Source organism: Mirounga angustirostris, unplaced genomic scaffold, assembly GCF_029215605.1.
Source record: "Mirounga angustirostris isolate CCGP_5_RB_7025 unplaced genomic scaffold, mMirAng1.0.hap1 SCAF_9, whole genome shotgun sequence".
Lineage (NCBI taxonomy): Eukaryota > Metazoa > Chordata > Mammalia > Carnivora > Phocidae > Mirounga > Mirounga angustirostris.
The window spans coordinates 81,383,550-81,406,979 of record NW_026991717.1 but is presented as its reverse complement, the minus strand read 5'-3'; the positions used below and the strand labels follow the sequence as shown (position 1 = coordinate 81,406,979).

At 38.9% G+C, this 23,430-nt stretch overlaps 1 protein-coding gene and 1 non-coding gene across 4 annotated transcripts in view; both read right to left on the bottom strand.

Annotated features, from left to right (window-relative positions):
* AKAP6 (A-kinase anchoring protein 6) overlaps positions 1–23,430 on the bottom strand; it is a 500,780-nt gene that overhangs the window by 101,306 nt on the left and 376,044 nt on the right. For all 3 annotated transcript variants that reach the window (XM_064570936.1, XM_064570937.1, XM_064570938.1), the window contains one exon: positions 17,437–17,557. In XM_064570936.1, coding sequence (XP_064427006.1) covers positions 17,437–17,557 — 121 coding nt within the window. The remainder of the gene's footprint in view (positions 1–17,436; positions 17,558–23,430) is intronic.
* LOC123862556 (U6 spliceosomal RNA) lies at positions 7,487–7,593 on the bottom strand. Its single transcript, XR_006795260.1, has one exon. It is a non-coding gene; the product is annotated as a U6 spliceosomal RNA (small nuclear RNA).

Genomic DNA, 23,430 nt, shown 5'->3' with positions numbered 1-23,430 from the left:
TATACGCTTTTTTACGGTAGCTTGCCACAAAATTATATTTACCCATGCGTTTGTTTCCATAGCCTTTGAAATCGAGTTCCTAAAATTCCGGTTTTTGCCAGATGGTTCCTAGCCAAACCAATTACTAATTGGAATAACCTTTGATTTTTCACCAGTGAGAGAATCTTGAAGTTGGAATGGACCTTTAAGCCACCCAGTCCATCCCCTTGGCCTTATAGATGAAGAAGATGAAATCTGAGAGGATAAGAGTCATTGCCCAAGGAGAATCCAGCCTCCTTCTCCAGCACTTTATCACACAGCTTTCTAATCTTCCTTGCATGGCACTGGTCTTTAGCAAAGCTCAAAAATAAGATAAATGAAAATTCAAAAAGAAAATTTAGAGAATTAAAAAACAAAGAAACTGGGGTACTGATCTGAAGTCCACCTATGCTCTTCAAGAAATTAACATATGGAGATCTGAGGGGCAGTGGCCTTTGTCTTTCCTGTGGAAGCTTCAAGATTAATTAATCCTGCTAGGACACAGCTGAGAATAATACTGAGTCATGGTAATCCTCTTACGTGATAGCCAAACTTCTTTTTTAAAAAAACTACTTTGATGTAGGTGTGAGTATGCATTTAAATATTTTTATTTTGTTTTTACTGTTTTAACTGTTTCTAACCCTGATTTAGAATTCATTTTCTAAAAAGGTCAGTGTGAATTTATGTTTCAGGACCAAACATAAAATAGAGAGTGATTTCAGAGTAGCAGAGCCACTGGAGAAGTGCTACTAAGAGCAGAATCACAGCCAAAGTTGAAAGAAATGCATTAGATCCATTTTCTGCTTTCCTTTGGGTCCCACAAGCACAATAGAGTATAGGAGGCCACCTGGTGGTGAAATGAACCAATTAACCATTTAAGGCTATATTGAAGAGCAAGGAAACTGGGCAGACTTTGGGTTGTTACAGGAGGAAAACTAGAACCTTGGGCAAAAGAATAATACTCATCAGGTATTATTGTGATACAAAAGCCAGAAAATTGAACTGGAAAATCATTCAAGTCTGTAGAATAATGTATATTACTGAAGAGTTGTCATAATAGTTATTTATACAAGGGACTGGTGAACTTTTTCTGCAGAGTCAGATAATTTAGGCATGCTGGCCATATGGTAACTGTTGAAACTACTCAATTCTGTTACTGAAGTATAAAAACAGCCACAAACAATACATAAATGAATGTGCTTGGCTATGTTCCAATAAAACTTTATTAAAAAAAAATGAACGGGCCATGGGCTGGATTCGACCTTCAGGCTATAGTTAACCCCTGAGTCTGTATTTTGTCTGGAGCTATTTACCAAGCACAAGGCTGAACCCCTTATATACATTACTCATGGAATCCTGACAACCTTTCAAAGTGGGCGTTATCCCCATTTCACAGGTTTGAAAACTACAGCTTAAAAAGTTTAAACAATTTGGTGGAAAATGTATTATGTTCCTTCTAACATAGAAATGCTTTATGTAGCCTCATGACCATTTTTTCCTCTGTGACTACAGAATTCTGTTCTGACTCCCCCTCCCATTTATCCTGCAGAGGCTGCTTTTGGTTCTTTCCATGGAGACTTTGCTCCTGTTTCTCCATCTTGCGTTCCTTTGAAATGTTGTTTGTCTCTTACCATCTCTTTCCCCATCACTTCTTTTATGTTTAAAAACTTTATGTCAGTTTTCATAACAACAGATGTAAGCAAGCATGAAAAAAGACAAAAGCAATGTATTAAAAATAGATAGCCATATATACAACAATAAGCCAAGGAAACTGTCATACTGTATATGCTCCAAATGGAATATGAGCCAAAAACATGAAGCTCACTCTTACATAAATAATATATTACGCATCCACTGGGAGAAGCAGCCCTGTCCCTAAATGGGAGGAAGATTTTTTAGCCCATTTTATATCATTTTCTCTTCCTTTTCAAACTTTTTTTTTTTTTTTTAGGTATATGATGTAAGTCATACTATCTCAGACAGGCCATATTCCTCTTCCAAACCATCCATGAACTATTTTATCAACTGTTAATAAGAGAGAGTTGAAAAACCTGATGGAGAAATCCATGGAGCTTGGTAAAGCCCCTCAAATATATGGATTTACCAGCGCTATCTCAGTATTAGCATATTTTCTCCTACAACAGAGGATAGAAGTGGTTTCAGTTAGAGTATAGACAAAACTGATATAAAGGACTTTTAAAAGATTTTTTAACTTGAAAAGAAACCTGCAAAAGCCTGAGAAATGTGACTATATAGAAAACAGAAAGAAGAGGTTTAATTACCGAGCATGGATTCTGGCCGATTTGACAATTACACCTAACAACAGAAGGGATTTACACTAGATACAGGAAGACTTTCAGGGAAGGGAGAGTTGTTAAACAGTTTAATGGGAGGCTGTGGAATTTCCCCTGGAAAGATCTTTAATGGAGGACAAATTCTCTCCTATCTGGAATGGATAAAAACAATCTTTGAAAGAGAGGAAATGAAATGAAGGTCCTTATGAGGTCACTTGCAGTCCTGAAACTCTAGGTAAAATTCTCACTTCCCATGGAAATAAATAACTGTATAAAACCTCTAAGAGATTCACTCTGGAAGATTCAGGAGAAAACACTCATTAAGCAGGCAATTTAAATCAGAAAGTATTTATCGAGTGCCTGATATTACCTAGCCCCGGGGAGATGTACGCCCGCAGCAGAGCACAGGTCTGAGCAGCAGTGTTGGACAATGGACAGAGAACACGATTATTCACTTCAGTTAATTTAAAAAAAAAAATCTTTGAACTCCAATCAGCTTTCTGGAACTGTCTATTTCCTGAACTTGGTGAGCTCAAAAAATCCCATAAGAGCTGGCTGTCACATGAGATTTCTGGCATTACTCATGGTATCCGTGGATCTTTTTGTAAACAGAAAAGGCTTCTGACAGTGTTTCCATACTTCATCTCTTTTTCTAACCCAAACTTGGATGGACGGAGCCTCTTAAACTATCATCAAAACATGGATTATAAAATGCTAGCCAACTTTGAGTTATTTTGCTATATTCCCATGCTGCAGAAAAAGAATTCAATTAGCTCAACTCTAGAGATGCATTTATACTTAAGTTTTAATGAACATGAGGATTTTTGTTAATGGCTTGTATGAAATCCAGTGACTCACAGAATGGATCTTTAGCATCAGCAGGCAGAAGAGACTGAGGAAGAAGAGAGAAAAAGCACACAGAGAAGAACGTTCTTCACACATATTTTCAAATCTCAACATGTCCCAGCCAAGGAAAGCTGAGGAGGAAGGACAAAGTTCAATGGGAAGACAGTGAACCCAAATGGATGTCAAGGACCTAAATAGGGGCAAGAGGTGAATTCATCACAAATCTTTATGAAATTCTAATTTTAAATGATACATCTTTTAGCTTTTTCTTAATTGCATAAAATCATTGAAGCTCACAATTAATGGCTAAGTTAAAAATATAAATGACCATATATGAGGATTATTTTTAAAAACTATGAACAGGGTCACTTTTTTTTTTTTTTAAATGAAAGAGTGGGAAAAAGTTTCAAAATTACATTTTAGCTTTCTCCTGACCTTACAGCGGTCAGCCTTAATTTTTTAAGTTGCATATTCTGAATTAGCTAGCTCTAGCTTTGGAAAGAGGAGTCAGTCTTTTATACACCATCCATCCACCCTCATCACGATGGATTTGGATTACTTCTTACTGTTTTTCTCACCTCTCTCATGACTACCTTTTTAGACATACATACTCCTCTGAGGTCAAACCTAATTTTCTACAACAATTATGTCAATAAACTTTCCCATTCACTATGGTACAAGAAAAAAAATGTGCTGATAGTCCTACCATGTCTAAAGACTGTCCATGTTCACCTGCATGTATTGTTCTATTTTTAAGTTTTACATTTGCATGGTACATGGTATTAGTTATATGTGTAATTATACTGTCTACATAATCAAGAATGCACCAACAGGCGCCTGGGTGGCTCAGTCGGTTAAGCAACTGCCTTCGGCTCAGGTCACGATCCTGGAGTCCCTGGATCGAGTCCCGCATCGGGCTCCCTGCTCGGTGGGGAGTCTGCTTCTCCCTCTGACCCTCCCGACCCTCCCCCCTCTCATGCTCTCTATCTCTCAGTCTCTCTCTCAAATAAATAAACAAAATCTTAAAAAAAAAAAAAAAAAAAGAATGCACCAACAAATAGTACAGTTTTGCAGATTAGCCACAGAATTATGATGATTAGTTAAACATTTTTGTACCATTTGTCTCAGACATGGGCATCATGATCCTTCCCTTCCTCCCTCCCTCTTTCTTTTCCTCTCTTTCTCCCTGACACCAACCTGGCTAAGTCTGAGTACCCCGAATATTAAGAACTGCACTTAACACACTTCGGTTTTTAAAGGAGAGAGATTGTTGGTTTTGTTTTTATATCCAATATAAGAGAAGGCCGTGAAGTTTCAGACTGAATGACCACGGCATGAAAATAGGGTTGTTTTCTTGCAAAAGTAATGAATTGATAGCATAGTTCTGATCAGTAGGATTTAATTAATAGCTTATTAAATAAATCTGTTTGAAAAGTGTTTCTCAATATGTATTTATTGGGTTTCTATTATGTGCCAGGTATGGCACTGGGCGGTGGAGATATGGCAATAAACAACACAGACACGAACCTTGCCCTCCTGGAGTGTGGAGTCTAACAAAAATTATAATCATTCATTCTCACATTTGGTCCACAAAGTCCAAACCTACCATCACTATCAAAAAGTATGCATTTAATTATAACGAAGTACTCATGGCTAAATTATCCTCAAGGAGGGCTCTCTTAGGGAGGCACCTATGAATACTGACGGAGTAAAACTATTATAATGAAGGTAGCAAGATTGAATATGCCAAGACTTATAACATAGAAATGAGCTCCAAACTGAAACTTGGCATATATGAAGGAAGTTTGTATAGTTATTTACATATGCATGATTTAAATGTCTTGGGACTACCAGCATATTTGGTCCAAGGAATCTGGTTTCATCCAAATTCAATCCTTATGAAAGATTTTTTTAACTAAATGAGTTAATACTTTGTATATGTGTATACATGTGTCGACACACATAAATGTGTGTGCATAATCACGTGTGTACATGTACCCCTTCCACAAACTTCCTAGTTTTCAATGGATAAAATGAGATGACAAGGGAAATATCACGAATCACAAATTTTCTTTAAGCCAATGTCAATGAGCATGTAGAATCAATTACTTAGGAGAGCGGCTGAAATAGTAAGTTCAGGGCGCCTGGGTGGCTCAGTTGGTTAGGCGACTGCCTTCGGCTCAGGTCATGATCCTGGAGTCCCGGGATCGAGTCCCGCATCGGGCTCCCTGCTCGGCAGGGAGTCTGCTTCTCCCTCTGACCCTCCTCCCTCTCATGCTCTCTGTCTCTCATTCTCTCTCTCGCAAATAAATAAAATCTTAAAAAAAAAAAATGAAATAGTAAGTTCAGAGGAGTTACAGGGGCATACAGATGTCCTTCTGGAGAAAGGCACTGTGGTCTAAAAAAGTTTAGAAGAAAAATTAGACTCAACCCCAGAAGCATTAGCCAGCTTGACTCTTTTCTGGCTTCAGTAAAAGAAAATGCGTATGTGGGTGAGTGTATGTATGTGTGTGTGTGCATGCGCATGTGTGTGTGTGTGTGTGTGTATGTTTATGTTTTGTGTCTTATGTAAATGAACGACGGTTCGGCAGGAAGACCACTGCCTCCCTCTTAGCTTACCCCAGTGTGCCTCATTAGGTACAGAGTGTCGCAGAAGTGCCTAGTTTAAGAATGTATGAGCTTCGCAAATGCCAACATTATTAAAAATATGCTTGGGAATGCCCTTGTTTCTGAGAACTGAAATTGCCTCCTTGACAGGACTGGAAAATGGTTTTTCTGCAAATGATATTCCCCTAGAGTATCTCTCCATGGGGACCCTTCTTTAGTAACTCCCTTTGGCAATAACAGGATCCATGAGGTTGAATCTTCCTAGGGCAATGCTGTCTTTAGTGCATCTCCCCCCCACCGCCCAAAAAAAACATAAATATTTTCAGCCTTAGCGTTCTTGAATCTGACAAAATACAGGAGATTCCTGTGAGGCTCCACATGGCAACACTCTCCTAGGGTGCTGAGGTGCTTAAGAAAGTTTGAGGGTTTTCACAGAACAGCCTGATGATTGGCTAAAGAGTAAACCCAAGTCCATCATGTTTTCTCTGCTGATGTTCCATTTAATATATAGGAACTTCTTTCTCTCTGGCACAAGAAGCTCATGCAGAGGGAGGAAAATGCACTTGCAAGAATTGTGCCTCTTGTAGAGAAGAAGATATGGGGCAATAGTGAGCAGGCAAGTAGCATGTGAAAGATTGTGGGCATTAAAGCCAACCAGATTGGGTTCAAACTCTGATTTATTTACTTATTTCTTGTGGTAGCTACTGATAATAGCAACAACTCTTTCTAGCTTTCTGCCTTTCAGGCATATAGTAGGGATGCATTTCCCCATCAGCTTTGGAGTTAGGTGGGGCCATGTGATTAGTTCTGGTCAATGATTTGGAGAGGAAGTTATGTGTTTCCCTTCCAGGTAGAAGGTTTAATGTCAAGAGGGTGACCCTCCAGAACTCTCTTTTCCCTTTGCCACATTGAGGGAATATTTAAGAGGGTGGCTGGCTCATTAGTCTGAGTCCTGGAGTAAGAACAATACCAAGCAGAGCCCATAGCCAACCTGTGATGGATGTGTAGTATGTGTGAGCAATAAATCTTTGTAACTTTAAACCTTGGAGATTTGGGGGATGTTTGGAATCTCAGCAACCCCTAGCCTAACCTGAGAAACTGGATCTTTGAGGCTAGTCACTTAACCTCTCTGTGTTTCAGGCTCGTATCAATGAAATGGGGAAAATAATCCAGGATCATTGTGAGAGCATTAAATAAGATCATGTGTATAGGGCACTAACACAGTCAAAGAGTAAGATTTGGACAATTTAGTTTTTTTCTCCCTCCATCCTACTCCTATCTCATACCACCCCCCCCACACACACTTCCCTTTTCTAGATTTCTTCTCTCTACCAATTCCATCTTCCCTTCCTAGTGCCCTTCCATTTAAACAAAATGTTAAAATTGGCATTTAATTCAGTATTATTCTCCTACCCCCTGAGAATATCTGCATCCAGTAGAGTGCATTCTTTTTATCTCAACGAAATGAATCTTAAGGATGGGATTTAAGGCAGTATGGACATTTAGTGATGGAAACAGTTGGGTTGGGGAATTCCTAAGACTCCAAAAATGATGTCCCTTGGACAACCACAAATCTACCTCTTTCTAAAGTTAGACATGGTAGTGAGACAAGGACAAGAAAAAAGGGGGTTAATGGGTTTATCTGAGAAAGTACTATGGTTAAGCTTTTCCCACCCAGGGTTTTCTGGACTATTCTGAACAGGTACCAGGGCTTCTTTTTTTTAAATATGGAACGCTTCATGAATTTGCATGTCATCCTTGCGCAGGGGCCATGCTAATTTTCTCTCTGTCATTCCAATTTTAGTATATGTGCTGCCAACAAGAGCACCAGGGATTTTTTGGAAATAAACAAAATACTATCTAGGTACTCTTCTAGCTCCACCTTCCTGTTTTAGGAATAAATTGTAAAAACTAGAATAATCATAAGGACAAAATACGTGGATTCAATAGTATATCTTACACAGTGGGTTATGTTATGATATAACTTATGCTGTAAGTCATGTGATTTAGTGTCATAATTATGATGTAGTTAGGATAACCAATGCCTTCCCAATACAGGCAGTTACAGTTATGACCACCAGTACCCTCCTGATGTAATTACATGGAACATTAAACCTAACATTTATCCCTTTTATATCAAGACCCTTTTGTCAATGATAATACTTGGTTTTCATCTTTAAACTTTGGTAGTCCTTTTTTTTCCAACAAAATAACTCCTAGTTCATACCATGTAAAGTGTAATCACACATCCTATGTTTTTTTTTCTAACTACAAAGCACATTAGCCCAAATATGAATATAACCACTAAAGATAAGTAATTTAAAAATAGGCAATGCTAAAAAGTAGGTGAGGGACATTTCCATGGACTCACTGACCTAAAACATACCACATAGTATGGAGCAGATCTGGAGCCAAAGGTGGTAGTGAACCTAACAAACACCCTTTCTTATAAGTCGTTTAAGTGTTCCTCCAATTTATGTTATAAAAACCAGAAAGAAATCTCTAAATATGTGGGGTGAAAGCCAAATCTCTCAGCTTAACACAGGAGGGAAATACTGCACATTCACATCTAATTAACTAAAAGTCGTTTTTCAAAAGTTAAAGGCTGAAATTTTTGCAATTTAATCCGAAATTTTATTAGCAAACTCAAATGATTATCCTGATTGCAATTAATACAAGCTCCCAAACAGGTCAACTCATTTAAGTGCTATCTGTAATCATTTGGATTTTAACATGATGGTTATTACTTGTTACCCTGAAACCAAGCCGCGCAATGAGATATTGATTACTTTTAACCTTTAGATCCAAGGATTCAAGAAAGGTCAGAGGAGGGGAACACTATACCTTTCTTGGCTGGCAAACGTATTGCCTTCAGGAGAATTCAAATGATTCCCATTGGCCAAGTAGATCCAAGATTAGTTTATTCGCTGGGCTGACAAGAAATGATGATGCTTTTAAAAATAACACCCAGCACGTATTTAGTGAAGTGTTACATTTATATAACCAGTGGCCTCAAGATGTGCTTCACGTCGCAGCAACTCTCGGGCTGTTAACCCTTGGACAAGTTTTGTTCATGGAAACATCTTTGCTGGGAGGAGATACTAAACGCAGTGGCTTTAATTGGAATAAACTCATCTCATTAAATTCCCTTGTGGGTTCCAAAAGGCTGAACACAATCCCTGGCCACTGCTGGCCACTAGCATTTCTTTGGGTTTTCTTTTTCCGTGACAACATTTAGAAATATTTTTCACATTTGTGCCACCGAAAAGCAAGGAGTTCTTGGTGGGGTCCAGCAGAATGACGGGCAAGGGAAACGTAACTGTTATGTGTTAGATTAATTTGCAGAACACTTGGCATTATTATTGCCAAGTCGTCAGATTGTTCCAAGTTGTTCCGGAAGGTTGTTATTAATAGTATGTTTTCTGAGCAAAGTTCTGTCTACTTTTGGAACTGCATTTCTGTTGCCAAGGAAACTCCTTTAAGCACCGTTTTCCAGGAGCACACTGCTGCTTTTGTTTGCCACTGTCCTATTCATATCATCTACGTAAGCGTTTTACATGCTCCAGCCCTCAGTCCCAAATGTTGAAGCGTTAGCCCATTTAAGTTGCTTTTTCAAACACAGCGTATGCCTGCTATGATTTTCCTCTTTCTCTCCCCCCTTTTCGCTCTCCCTCTCCATCCAAAGCCCCTCTCCCCCCGCCTTCTCCCCACTCTCCCTCCAACACGCCCAACTCTTACTATTCAAGGTTTATTTCTTTTAAAACAGTTGCAATAGGGGAGATAGTTTTCACGAGTTTTTGATAAATTAACTTCAATTTGAATAATAATTCCATAGGTTGTAGCATTAGTCCTTCAAGTGTTAATTATCTTTTCACTTTAAAATTAATGTAGTCATTTCCTCCTGACTCCTCTACCCCACTTATTGAAGTGCTGAGGAAAACATGTCATTGAGTCCTGAGCCAGCCCTGTTGTTGTGATTAAGCGTGGTCACATGGCCCATCTCTGCCAAAAGGAGGGCCCTGAGAAAAGGTGACAAAGACAGTGATTTCCTGTCAGCAAAGAGTACGACAGGGCTGTCTAGAAGTGATGCAAATGAGGGGAACTTTCCCCACGGCTTGTTTGATCCACTCTCGGCCAGAGCAGGCCAGGCCAGGGAGAGAGGGAGCCGCACAATACCGCAGAGGCGGCCCAGAGAGCCAACGCACCTTCCGGACAGTAGCTCACCCGCCAGAGACAAAAGCTGCTGGAGGGCCTTCCCTTCCTTGCCCCTCTGCACACAGAGCCAACTATTTCTTGGCTTACTATTCTCTTAACATCCTTCTCCCTCTCTTTTTTTTTTCCTTCTTAAAAAAGAGATTCAAATAGGCATTATAAGCTCCAGCAAAAGCGGCACTTCCTATACTGTTCAGAAACCACATCCATCTACTTTTTCTTCTAAGCATTTTCAGGGTGAGTTTTGTCCTCTCTCAAGAAAGAAAGGAAAAATATATGCAGTTGTCTTCATAAGCAAACATGGATTCATCAAAGCTCACATTAAGATGACAGTTAATCTAGGACTTTGTAGCTTTAATAAAAACGGAACAACAAATTCATTTCTACAGAGCAGTGGAGGCAGCCTAGATTTTCCTATTCTGATCACTTTTAAAAGGATTAGATAATGTTATTTGAAATATTATAATGATTTTAAGCATATTCTTCTTATCTTAATGGAGTTTTAATCTAACATACAATTAAGCTCTACAATTAATCTACTGAGAAAGAGGTAAAAAATTATCATTAGGTTCTTATGCCTGATATATCTGGTACATTTTTACCTTGACTGCTTCAATAACTAGTAATTTGCTTCATTTTGGTACTGAAATTCCAACCTAAGGCCTAATTAACAGAATTTAATTTTTTAAAAAGATTTATTTATTTAAGAGAGACAGACAAACAGAGAGAACACAGGGGGGCGGGGAGGAGTGGAGGGAGAGGGAGAGAAATCCTCAAGCAGACTCTCCACTGAGGGTGGAGCCAGACATGGGGCTCGATCCCAGGACCCTGAGATCATGGCCTGAGCTGAAATCAAAAGTTAGATGCTTAACTGACCGAGCCACCCTGGCGCCCCCAGAATTTAATTTTTTGACACATACTTCTATTCTGTACACCAACATGTAAATTTTCTTAAAAAAAATTTTAAAAAAGGTAATGGATTTTCTTCTATTTTAAGCCCAGCTACTACAACCTGGATTATGAACCAGCCTAGTATTACATTTTTAGGAGCTTACGTTTAGTCATAAAGGTATCAGGCCACATCTGTAATTATTTAGATCAATCTGGTCCAGAACAAAATGAAAGAGAACTATTGTAGAGGGTTGAAATTTGTGAATTTATAAAATATAGGGATAGTGGGATTAATCTGTTTTCTGTGATCGGTTCATAGCCATGACAACATCATTTTGGCATCAATAGTTATAAAATAACAACTATGCTCCATTTTTCTTCTTTTACACTACGTTTCTTATTCCCCAGAATTTCTAATCCTATTCCATACTCGTTTCTTTTAAAAAGTCATAATGCTTATTTTTTAATACATACCCAAATTCTCTAAAAGTGACATTTTCTCCTTTAAAATGTATCCCTTTCTCTTACCTGTTTTTTTTTCTAAAACAATTCTTTCAGTGTTTAGTTCTCTTTTGATTTGTTTGTATTTGTTTTTTTAGCATTTTCTTATCTATTCATTCATCTACCCATGATTTTAATTTACTCTTTTTGTTTTTAATTCTTTTAGGTTACTCATTTTTGTTTGGTTAGCTGTATATTAACTAATTTCAACTGTTTTTCTTTCTCTTCAAGGCTTATATTTCTCCCTCACTTTCCTAATATCCTCTTCTTTTCAAATACATAATATTGATGTCTTCTCTTATTAATCCCACCTGGCCAAACTGTCATTGAAAGGAACCACCTCTGGGTGGGTGAGAGCTGTGCTCAAAGTCTGTAAACATTACCTGGCAACAGAGTTAGAGGGAAATAATTAATTCACTTGTTAAAAGTATTATGTTTAGAAACTTACTTGTAAGAAATATTGTGGTTATTTGTTTCAGAGGTACAGGTCTGTGATTCAACAGTCTTACACAATTCACAGCGCTCACCATAGCACATACCCTCCCCAATGTCCATCACCAGCCACCATATCCCTCCCACCCCCCACCACTCCAGCAACCCTCAGTCTGTTTCCTGAGATTAAGGATTCCTCATATCAGTGAGATCATATGATACAATCACAGACCTGTACCTCTGAAACAAATAATACATTATATGTTTAAAAAAAAAAAAGAAGAAGAAGATAGCAGGAAGGGAAAAATGAAGGGGGGGAAATCGGAGGGGGAGATGAACCATGAGAGACTATGGACTCTGAGAAACAAACTGAGGGTTCTAGAGGGGAGGGGGGTGGGAGGATGGGTTAGCCTGGTGATGGGTATTAAAGAGGGCACATACTGAATGGAGCACTGGGTGTTATATGCAAACAATGAATCATGGAACACTACATCACAAACTAATGATGTATGGTGATTAACATAACATAATAAAAAAACTAAAAAAAAAAGAAATATTGTGGTTAGACATTTCTCTACCATGCCATTCTAATTCCTTACATTAAAAAAAAAAACCTAACAGAAAGTGTTTTCATATCTAAGTATCAAAATAAACTTAATTTCTTCAAAGGAAGTGTAATTTTTTTTCTCATGGGAAATGTAAATTTTGCAACTGAGCACATTTCCTTCTTTGCTTTTACTACCAGGAAACCCAAGGTGTAATTTTAGCATCTTTAGTAAGTGCATAGGTCCATACAGTCTATATGCCTACATATTAACTCTTCTCACTGAAAGAAACTAGTCTATGCATATTTTCCCCAATTCTGATTTGTATTCATGTATTAAAAATATTTTTAAATGTTTCCTGTGAATTCTTATAAGTCACCTCAAATCCAGAGCAGAGTAAAAAAATCGAGTTAGTCTGTTTAGTGAGCATTGTGTTATGCAAAAATGAACGGTCCTTTTCCATTCGCACACCGGACATATTTGTTTAATACTTATACCAACAGAGAAAGATAGAGGACACTTGCATTTTTCCCATAAAAGCAGAACTATATGAGAGGAACTAACCCTCACAATGAAATATAAAACCTTCTGTGTAAATTAAGGGTCTTAGTTAAAATGGGTACTAATGTTATATAATTTTTCAGCCATGTTATTTTAACCCCTTAGAAATCAGATAAGCTAATATTTTATTGATGAGGAGCAGCTAAGCTATCCTCTCAAGGAACAGATCTATAAATGTGGTGTTTTCATGAGCTTCATACTCCCTGAAAACAGCTCTTGTTCAAGTATAACAGTAATCACCAGACCGCAACTTTTGAATTTGGCCCTTGAAATTAACCCTTGGACTCTGGAACCCCACACCAATCCAGGATCACTAGGGGCTCTGTCATCTGTGCTGTGTAGGTGGCAGAGAATGGGCACGGGAAGGGCAAGGGCTCTGCAGCAAGGGAAGGAGCCCCTGACTGGGCACAGCTTCCCAGCAGCCCGCAGTCAGCTGTGTCTGGCGCCCAGGGCAGGACAGGAACGGCAGCAGCCTGAGCAACAGTCTCCCCGATCCTGGGGGTGCTTCTAGGTCACTCAGTCTATGAAATTCATAGGACGGGGGAGGAGGTATCTTGAGCTTCCCTGAGCCCAAGAATAATGCCACCTTTGATCTGTAGAACTGAAAAAAAATGGAGCTTTTCCTTTGCAAGTGGGTTTTAAATATTTCTCCATTAATAGTTAATGCACATGCAGACCAGCGGAGTGACAGCTCCCTGTGATTATGAATTCTGGCTTCGTAACGCCAGTCCAAATAGGAGCTGAACTTTCAAAATCACGGTGGTTACTTTTGACAAATTAAATTGTCCTACTTAGGAAGGTAGGAGGCATGAAGAAAAAGAAAGTGAGAGAGTGGGAGCAGATTCTCCTTGGAGGTGATTCTCAGATTGAGGAAGAAAAAACAAGAAAGAACTACATTTGTGTTTTCTAGGCTGACAATACTGCCAGTGTGTATTAGAAAAGAGCTACAGAAAGTCCCCGCTCAGACGTTGGGCAAGTGGGCCAGACAAAGACGGGAGAAGGAAAGACACTGGCAGGATGGCTCCCTGTCTCAAAACAAGGAGAAAATATGTTTAAGGAAGTGGTCATTTTTAACTATGAATCAGGGTGCTCTTAAGACCCTGCTGTTGAAAATTAATTAGAAAGAAAATGGTCTTAAATTCCTAATGATCAGAAAATAACAAGAAATGGTTTACACAGAAAATCTACTTTGTAGCCCATCGCAATGTTAAGGTTCTAAATTATGTCAGGTGGTGTCAATGTATTCTTTGCCTGTTAAATCTAATTCTTTTCCTTTAAGAAGTCCCTGTGGTATTTTGCTGGTTTGGGGTAACCAACATATCACAATAGGTGCTCAACTCAGGAGGTCTGCTGAGTGAATAGTCTAAGGTATTTATCTGTAGTTGCATAGCTAGGAGTTAAGGCCAGATGATTTTCTAGCAGAGACTAGAATATAAAATAAATAGGTAAAGTCAGGCAAGTAGTGCCTGATGTTGAAAAGGCTAAAAAAATCTTCACTCTCATTGACTAGCATCTTATTATACTTTCTCTAAACCAACATTTCCAAATGTGGACTTTGGGGATCAACCTAAGTATGTGTAATGCACGTCATGAGTCAGGATCTGGACATGACTATCTATTCCAGGAAAGGAGGTGAGTGATGAAATACAGAGAGTCCCCCAAGGAGAGGAGAGAAAAGGTTTTGAATTCTACGGTAACAGGAATTGTGCTTCCGTTCTGGTCTACAGCCCCTGGGATTTTACCATCACTCAGCTGAAGGTCTCTCTGAAAGGTTTCACCTTCATTCTTTATGATAATACCAGCGATCACAAACTTCATTCTCACCCCTAATTTTTTAGTATATGTGTTGCCAAAGCGAGCACTCATCCTTAATTTTTGAACTCAATGACTGTTAATTCAGTATCAGCTATGTAAGGTGTTTTGCTTAACAACATATAAAATCCAAGAGCAAGGCATTTTTCTTAGTGTTATAGAAGTATTTTATGAAAGGAAGATGATGTACATAGGTTGAGCTGGACTGGGAATGCCATGAAATGGGTTGGGCATCCTGTTGAATGGTCTCGATGACTAGGGAATGTGAGTAGTAAATGCCCCGCAGGGGAAGGGGGAGTCCCACTGGCCAACAAAAAATGGTTTTGTCCCAAATGTCAGTGGTGCCCTTGATGATAAATGCTGACAGAGCACTGGTATCTTTCAGGGACAACAAGTTTAAAGATTAAAGTCTCAAATGGTATGGAAAGCCGAGGAAGACGTGGGGACCAACTGAGAAGTGCTATTACTCAGGGGTTTCTGTAATCAGTAGGCTCCAAACGCCCCTGCCCCAGGTCATCAGTTCAGTTGATTCCTGAAAAGGCACATTAGAACAGAGGAATGAGACATGGAAAATGTTGACCTAACCTGAGAATCCCTGAGGATTCTAGACAAAGACCTGAAATTAATCTTCCTCCATCAATTTTTCTAATTTGGGAGCCACCCCAAGTTCTAAATGAGTCCTCAGTCAATATCCTCAGGATTGCTTTGGAGGTTACTAAACCTCTGAAATACTGTGGGGGCTTGTGTAAAGAAAGAGTCTACAGACCTGTAGCTTTTGCCCTTGGTGTGTAGCTCAATCTCCAATTTTGCTTATAAGCCAAATGCAAAGTTAGGGCCAGTCTCATTAACTTAGCTGGGTTGAGCACCTCAGAGCAGAAAGATGATGACAGGACGTGAGTCACAAATGAAGAACCCCAGTATGGAAAATGTTTGGGAAAATATTATAATCCAGGAGTACTAAGTGGGTGGAATAATGGCCTTCAATATGCCAGAATGGGAATTCTTAGGCAGAGCACTTATAAGGAAACCACAAGAAAAAGAAGACTGACTTCCTATTAATTGTGATGTAAATTATATGGATGTGATTTTGACAAAGAATAGCACTGTTACTGAAAAAAAAATAGTGGTTTATGTGCAAAATGCAAAATGCATTAAGAAGAAAAGAAATGTTATTTGGCATCATGAGTGCAATAAAATCTGAGATAATGGCTTATGGTTAGTTAACTTTTGTATTATTTTTTTTCTGTTTCGTTCGATTTTTAATACTTATTAGGAATGAAACTAGTATTTTTATATCAATAAGTTACTAAAGATTAATGAGCATTTTTCATACGTAATTCTCGATCCTGATATGAAATGTGAAATCATCTCGCTTTGTTTACATTAGATGAAGACTGTTATTCCAGACATGTTATGCCAGAAGATATACTGCATAGTTCTGTTGTTAATGTGGACAGCTGTCCATACAGGAAATAGCTAATAGTCAATAAACTTGCTTAATGTTAGACAGAATTCTTTAGGGAATAAAATATCACCATTTGCTGACTCCCTGGGGAGCTTATATCTTCTCTTAACCAAGACGATTCTCAGGGGACACTAATTAAAGTCAACCAGACCCTTAAAAAGTATAAATAAAGATCTCTCTTTAGAGAAGGTAAAAGTTAAAATAACATATTTAGGAAAGGTAACTTAAAACGATAAAAAAATGAGGAAGAAAGAAGACAACTTTTATTTGACCTTGAATGTACTTCTTACTCCATAAGAAATTCTTAAAAGCTAGAGGGTAGTTGTTTCTTGTCATTATACTGTTGCTGATTCTGTGGTTAGTTATTAATTTTATTTTTTATGATTCACAATCTGCTCTTTGAAATATGCCATATGCTCAAAGCAATTCAAGGATGACAACTGTCAGAATTACTCCAATAAAAATTGCCTAAATGAGGAAGATTTACTGCAATCTGATATTTCAGTGGAAAGTCCCTCTACCCTCCCCAACAGCTTTTTCAGACACTGCGCATCTTGCAACCATTTTTTCAGTCAAAATCACATAGCTGTTTTGTAAGAACTTCTAAGACTATTTAAGTAGAATTGGTAAAACATATTAGGCTAAGGGTGAATTAGCAGACATGGGAAAACAATATAGATAGTTATTAGATGGACTGCCTGCAATCAATATATAAGTTCCAAGCCAGTTTTCTTAAATCACATGCAAATGTACTGACTTGATATGACAACGTCTGTTCTGTGTATCACTAATAAACATGAAACTGAACAAGCCCCGTACTCTGGAAGTAGCAAGCCAAACTGAAGGCAAATTTCTTTTTTCTCTGGAAAGATCGGAGAGGTGGACAGAATCCACCGAGTGCTCCAATGAAAACACATTTTGTTAAATGTTACCAGTCCATTTATCCTTCATTTTGTTTCAGTCTATTTATTAATGCGGTTTCATTTATTGCTATTCATCTTGGAGATAAATCTTTGTCCTTCTATAGAATTACACCAAATAGAATGTGATAAAGGGAACTTTCTTGCAATTATGATGTCGGTGCAGCCTGTCAGCACACAAGGGATGGAAATGAGTTTGGGGACAGGGAAGGGAATTCTAATAGACACCATGATACATACAATGAACGCAAAGATATCCTGAGAGAGAGAGAGACTTGTCAGGCTAATCAGATCTTCCACAGCAAGGTAAAGGCAGGAAGGGTAGCTCTAACCTTGTAAAGATGCTGCAGCTGCTCCTCTGACATCATCAGGTCGTGGCTGTCCATCACGAGGGACTCCATGTCAATCAGCCAATCCCAGAGCTCCTGATATTCGGAATCAAAGTCCAGAAGCCTGAAGATAAGGCACAAAATGTATTATGCATAAATACAGTGTAGTTGTTAAAATCTCATATTAGAATAATATATTCTTGAAAACCCATGATGTTCCTAGGTGATACCTGTAAAAAGAGAAGGCAAAAATTCTCTGTGTGGCTCCACGGTGGGCAAAATAGAAACTCAAGCCTGTGACATAGCATTTCTTAGATTTTGAAAACACAACATGTTATTCCAGTGCTCATACCTGAGACATATCGTGACTATTTCCATTCACTAACCCTTTCTGAGGATTTACAGCACTTGAACCAAATGACTACTACTCTCCTTGACGGAGAGCACCGCCATATTTAACAGACTGAGAAATGGAGGGTCAGTGCCTTGTGAAAGGTACACGGGTCCAGAATTTGGGGTCAGAATAGCCCCCTCAAAATTCAAACCTCTTTCTTGTCCACTAGATTTTCACAGATGTCGCATCCGAAATACATTTATGATTAAGAATACTAATTCAACTAATTTCTCTACAATGATCACAATTTATTATCAGATCTGAAATATCATTTTCACTGGGAAATGACTCAATCATTTATTTGTCCCTCTGCTGTCTATCTGCCTATCTCTGCAAACATATATCCTACATTTATTGTCATGGATGAGTAGCCAGCATTTCAGCTTAACACTCAGAGATAGGCTTGAGTGACTCTGGTAAGCCGGGGAGAACCGGGGGCAGATCCAGTATTAGACAGGTGTTCCCCACAGACGTGTAGGAAACAAAGGTAAGGACAGGAAGTCAAAACAATGAATCTTTGAATAGCCAGCAATCATTAAAATTCAAAGGAGGATCACTATGGTTTTCAACAAAATAAATCATTAGAATAAGGAGCTTAAAAGGATTAATGTGATTCTCTATTGAAAGTCTGGTGAATAAGTAAAGCCCAGATTCTTCTTAAACACTGTGATCAGAAAATGAAAGTGCAGGATGAAAAACTATGACTTTGTCCTTCCCCCCTAAAAAATCATCTCCCTAAAAGGAACCCACATCCTTGTCAAACTGTAACTGAGCAAAACCCTATCAGTGCCAATGAAGCAGCAGGCTCAAGAACGAATCTGGATTTATCAAGTGAGTATCTTATTACTACCTTGTTCCTGTCCCTATACATTCAATGGCTACTTTCTACGAAAATGAACATCCACTTGTCATAATTTACAATTTAATCTTAATCGATCTGTCAAAGAAAACTTAAGGTGTGTCTGGTGATAGAGGAGACTAGATCTAGGACTGTCTGTTTTATTTTAATTACCTTACCATAATTATAAAGATTATTGATTAACACCATAAGGATCCAGGGGCAAGGATCGTCATTGGCTGACGCATAGAACTGACATTTAACTGAATGCTGATGCTGGGCACCAGTGATGGGACCAAAAGCTTCAGCAAGGCTATGGTGGCCTAAAGCAGGGTTTCTCAGATTTAATGTGCACATGACAGAGATGAGGATTTTGTTGAAATGCAGGCCCTGATTCAGTAATTCTAGGGTGGGGCCTGAGATTCTGCATTCTTGGCAATGGGCAATGCCGCTGGTCACAGGCCTCGCTTTCAATAGCAAAGTATTCCAGCATACACGAGAAATCTGAAATAGTATCCCATTTCAAAATACTAAAAAACAAAAACCACCATAACAGAGACAGACAAACCACCAAGCTTTCTTTATTAACTCTGTGAGCGACTAATAAGGAATGACTAACAAGCATTTGCTCACATGACAAGGACAATCGTTTAGAAATACTACCTGAAATATGGTCATCATTTCTCTCTCCTTGCACCCTCCCACATTTTAGCCACAAAGACAGGGGAAGGCGCGGGGCACCTGGGTGGTTCAGTCGGTTAAGCGTCTGCCTTTGGCTCAGGTCATGATCCCAGAGTCCTGGGATGGAGTCCCGAATCAGGCTCCCTGTTCCACGGGGAGCCTGCTTCTCCCTCTCCCTCTGCCACTCCTGCTGCTTGTACTCTCTGGCTCTCCCTATCTCTCTGTCAAATAAATAAGTAAAATCTTAAAAAAAAAAAAAAAAGACAGGGGAAAGGGGAACGTCACCCCCCAAATTAGGGAAGTATGATTCTGGGGAATAGTAGAAACAGCAAAGGAGAAGTAAAGGGAAAAGCTCACCCTTGCCATATCAGTGGATTTAAATAAGGAAGAAATAAAGGCAAGAGGAGCTCATGCTAAGATGTGGATCCTTCCTCCTCTTGGACTAAGACCCGGAGAGGAGGTACATGAGACAGGTTGAAAGGAAAGTCAAAAGCACCAGGATATCAGCTCCATTTCCTGCTAGGAAGTCTGGGAAGAGACTTCACCATAACCTGGAGTGGGGATGTTACAGTCAGAGAGAACTTTGGTCAGGACTCCCTTTGCTACCTGTTCTTTTATCCCCTCGATGAGGACACTGTTCTCTCGCTTCCCACCCCCCAAGAGGTTTCTGGGATTTCACCTGGTGAACCTGACAGAGGTGTGGCCATGGGAGCAAAGGCACACTGACCCCAAGGAGAGGCAGGGGGAGCTCTGAAGCCAGACCTCAGAGAGTTGGCAGGGTCAGTGAGGGTTAAGTTGAGGCTTAGTCAGCAGGAAATACCTCCTGACCAAGCCAAGAGATAACAACACAGCCACAGCCCTCTGTGGGGGACAACCTCAGAATATTAAGGGCAAGATCCATTTCAACGAACCCAGCCAGTCCCTATCCAAGGGCCACGGTGAGCCAGGGGAACTCACCACACCCCAGAATCACAAGGTCATGTAAACCCAGATGCTCTCTTAGAAAAAAGAAGGGAGAGAAATAAATCTGAAAAACAGCATTTACCCCAAGAGGTAGCTCCCCAATGACAATATTCATCTACTAGGGGAGGCTACAAGCACTGTGTTGAAGAGCCTGGCCTCTGATCTTAAAGCATTTACCGGGAAATTATGTGTTTACAGTGTTTCATAAAAATCACCAATCAGCAAGGAAAATAAAGGGGCCTGTTTTCTTTTCCATATGTGTATAAAGAAAAGAAATTCTGATTAGGACCAAACAAGTCAAGGGTAAGAGGTGAACTTATCTTTGCACGTCTAGTGCTCAGCATAGCACCTGGTGAATGATGATGAGTGAATGTAGATCATGAAGCCACAGACCTTTAGTGGGGCAGGAGTGACTTCAGAAGAGCAGCATGCGGTAGAGATAATAGTGTCTCCTCCCCAAATGCCAACACCAGCACAACCAGTGCCACACGGATAGGCTCTGAAGGGGGGGGTTGCCTTCGAGTCCACGATAATGGTGCATTTGTTTACTTCAAGATTATGTGCAGTAGCTTCTTGATTAAGGTGAGTTGCCCCACCCCCCCATTCCTTCCACCTCTTCCCCTTTTCTACACTGAAAATTAAAGGAGACTGAAATAAACCAAACATATATACGGGATGGTAAAATGTTCAGAACCATGGACATTTTTTCACTGGCTCCTTACCACTCCTTTAAATCTACAGAGCTGTTCCCTCCTATGATTCCCCTTAGCAAGGGACTTGGAACAAAAACCCATTTCTTCTAATTAAATGCACCTCAGCTTTCTTTACAGGGAGTCTACAGGGAAGACCCACAAGAGGCAAATGGACCTAACACAGATACTCACCCTTTCTTCAGTCTGGTCTATTTTTCATTTTAGCTGAGAAGTATGTAGGCTTGAGTTTGTTAGCTACAGTAAATGCTTTGGTTTCATATTTTGCTTCATTAGTATAGAATCGACAGCAGTGTTTTCCAAACAACAATTCTCATAAGGTCCTAATACTGAAGACAAAAACACTTCTTTTAAGCATTTGTGCCTGATTTCAGATTCTTGGCCACGTGTTAATTCTCAGCTTAGAAAAGACCTCAGAACTTTCCAAATTTAGGGAAATCAAATATGTAACTCCATAGCAAATCACAAACGAATTACTAGAATTTCTTTGTTGGTTCTTCGAAAGCTTCTGAAATGAATGCAATTAAATGTGCTCATTATTTCAGGAAAATTCTTAGGTAAGAAAGTGGTTTACTTTCTTATGCTTACATTACCTGCAAAGGTGTGCGAAGTGTTTTTCAAGTGATTTTGTGAAAGACAGAGTCTTCCAGGCAAAGCGCCAGCTACTATACACAAAAACAGAGAGGATCATAGATGAGTGAATTTATCAAGGGTAGCACAGAACTAGTTAACAGTTTTATATCCCTTTGAAGAATATGCTGATTCTATCAGCGGAATTCAGAACGAGGTTGTTTTTTGAATTCTTGGTGACAAAGGCCCTAGTAGTCTCTCTTCTTAGAAGAGAGAGAGGGGCAACTGAAATTGTGGCAAGTGACTCACAATCTTATAAGGGATATAAATATGGGAACTACTCTTTTGGAAGGATTTTCCTCATAAAATTTTCTGTTAGTTGTGTTTCAGTTGGTGTTAACTCATCCACTCAAATATGTAATCTGTTCGATGTTCAAAGTTCTCAAAGCGTATCTTTTCAATAACCTATGAATCTGGTATATTCTCTATGAAAATGTTACAAAGCAAACTCCTATGTACTCTAGGAAAGTGTTATAAAGCAAACACATCACCAAAATGGTATTCATTTGGATACTTCTCCTTTAAATTGCCATATACTTGATCTTAAATGGGTCACAATAAAAGAGTTGGACATTCTGCTGTCGGTATAATATTCCCATTTTAGGAGGTTGAAAAGCTTATTCATGTTATGAGGAGAAACAGCCTTCTAACTCAAAGTCCATCTTCATTAGACAAGTACAGAATTATGAATGTTTATTTCACAGAGAATTTAAGAGAGATGCAGACAAAGCTATGAGAAATAAATGTGCAAATTTTCTTTAGTGTTTTTTTCTAAGTTTGGGTTAACTACTCCGGGTAATTGACAAAAATATTTCCCAACATCCTGTCCACCATTTTACTCTGTCTTTTCAAGGTTACAAAAAGATTCCAGGGCTTTTCACCGCAGAAATAAAATACTAACAAGCTTATTCAGTATCATTTTTCTGCAGATTGGATAGCAATACATTATTTGTAAGGCTAGCATAGTTTAAGAAATAATCCTTCCTCTAAACCCTGATGGGAGTTATGTTTGACTAGCTAAGTGTTTGAATACATAAATGCATTCAGCCTTTGGTATTTAAAGTGAGCATCATTAACTCAACATTTCAACTTAAACTTTGCTTAAAAGATAAAGTTTCACCCAAGTGAAATCAATGGGAGGTGTGTGTGAATATATGAGGTTTCAACTTGGCCCACTGAGGAATTTTGATTAAAACAGACAACCAAATGAAGAAATCATCAAAACAGAGTAATTATTGGTTGAAGAAAAGATAACACTAAAAAGTCTTGGCGGTTTTTCTACCTAAGTCTCAGTAACATATATTTGGGAGCATGTAAGACTCCATCTTTCATATGCTTTATGGTTTATTTCACACCAACACATCTAAAAACACAAGACGGGTTCCTAAAATACCAGCTTGTCTATAGCGGGACTTCTATTAAATGATCCAATTTTCCTAGCTTCTTTAGCATATTGATTCTTTCCCCAAATATTCACTAAGTGTTCACTGTTCACATTATTTGCTCAAGGAAGTTTGCCTCTGCTTTTCAAAAAAGACACTAAAGGGAGTGGTAACAAAATCTTGTACAAATATGGTTTAAGTATGTTACTGAAGTAAAAGACTAATCATAGATCCGAATTTCCCATCACCCTTCACTCCATGTGGCATGTAAGCCCAGAAGGGAGATGGAACAGGGGCACCTGCCCCAATCATAATATCATTAAAGAATAAAATTTAGCTTTCTAGACATGGAATCTGATACGCCCAGTTGCATGTAGAATCCCTTTCCACTCTAAACAT